This window comes from Aptenodytes forsteri, unplaced genomic scaffold (genome assembly GCF_000699145.1).
Source record: "Aptenodytes forsteri isolate BGI_AS27 unplaced genomic scaffold, ASM69914v1 Scaffold939, whole genome shotgun sequence".
In the NCBI taxonomy this organism is placed as follows: domain Eukaryota; kingdom Metazoa; phylum Chordata; class Aves; order Sphenisciformes; family Spheniscidae; genus Aptenodytes; species Aptenodytes forsteri.
In genome coordinates this window covers 6184-7456 of record NW_008794138.1, presented here as the reverse complement: position 1 = coordinate 7456, position 1273 = coordinate 6184, and the positions used below count along the sequence as shown (strand labels likewise).

At 69.8% G+C, this 1273-nt stretch overlaps 1 protein-coding gene across 1 annotated transcript in view; it reads left to right on the top strand.

Annotated features, from left to right (window-relative positions):
- Positions 1 to 1273, top strand: part of SYMPK (symplekin) — a gene marked incomplete at both ends in the record, with an annotated part of 12046 nt that overhangs the window by 4727 nt on the left and 6046 nt on the right. The window contains 7 exon segments of the mRNA XM_019471942.1: positions 3 to 60; positions 141 to 288; positions 363 to 523; positions 599 to 707; positions 776 to 876; positions 964 to 1035; positions 1038 to 1062. Of these exon segments, the coding sequence (XP_019327487.1) occupies positions 3 to 60; positions 141 to 288; positions 363 to 523; positions 599 to 707; positions 776 to 876; positions 964 to 1035; positions 1038 to 1062 (674 nt within the window).

Here is a 1273-nt window from a genome sequence, read left to right as displayed (position 1 = left end):
TCGCGGCAGTTCCAGTACCTCCAAGTCCTGCTGGACCTCAGCTCCCACGAGAAGGACAAGGTACCGGCGCGGGGCTCGGCCGCCGGCGCCCCAGGGGGACGCCCCCGTCCCCACACCGGTGACACGGGGCCGCCCCGCAGGTCCGCCAGCAGGCCCTGCTCTTCATCAAGCGCATGTACGAGAAGGACCAGCTGCGGGAGTACGTGGAGAAGTTCGCCCTCAACTACCTGCAGCTCCTGGTGCACCCCAACCCACCCTCCGTCCTCTTCGGGGCCGACAAGGACACGGGTGAGTTTTGGGGACGGGGCGGCGCCTGCTCGGGGAGGGTCCCCGGGGCTCCGGTGACGCCGTGCGTGACGCAGAGGTGGCGGCGCCGTGGACGGAGGAGACCATCAAGCAGTGCCTCTACCTCTACCTGGCGCTGCTGCCCCACAACCACAAGCTCATCCACGAGCTGGCCTCTGTCTACACCGAGGCCATCGCCGACATCAAGCGCACCGTCCTGCGGGTCATCGAGCAGCCGGTGAGACCCGCGACGGAGGGGGGGGCGTTGAGGGGGCCCGGTGGCCCGGTGACGCCGGCGGTGGCTCTCCCGTAGATCCGGGGGATGGGGATGAACTCGCCCGAACTGCTGCTGCTGGTGGAGAACTGCCCCAAGGGAGCCGAGACGCTGGTGACACGCTGCCTGCACAGCTTGACGGACAAAGGTAGGGGACGGGGGGGACGCGAGGGGGGGGCACGTGCCCCGTGGTGACGTGCCACCCCCTCCCGGCAGTGCCCCCCTCGCCCGAGCTGGTGAAGAGGGTCCGCGATCTCTATCACAAGCGGCTGCCGGACGTGAGGTTCCTCATCCCCGTCCTCAACGGGCTGGAGAAGGTGTCCGTGTCCCCTCTGTCCGTGTCCCCTCCGTCCGTGTCCCCTCCCCTCTCGTCCCCCCACTGAGCGCTGCCGTTTCGGGTGCAGAAAGAGGTGATCCAGGCGCTGCCCAAACTCATCAAGCTCAACCCCATCGTGGTCAAGGAGGTCTGGAGGTCTAAACCCGCCTGCTGGGGACGCAGCACGGTAGGGGACGGGGACAGCCCCGGGACACGCGGCAGCCCCAGGGTGGGACACGGAGCCTGGCACCTCCCTGGGGACAGTCCCGGTGCTCGCTGTGGGGACACGGGGCCATCCTGGGCGGGGGGACGGGGACGTGGCACCTCCCTGGGAACGACTGCAGGGACACGGGGCGACCCCAGGGACGGTCCTCGCCTCTGGGGGCCACCCCGGGGGG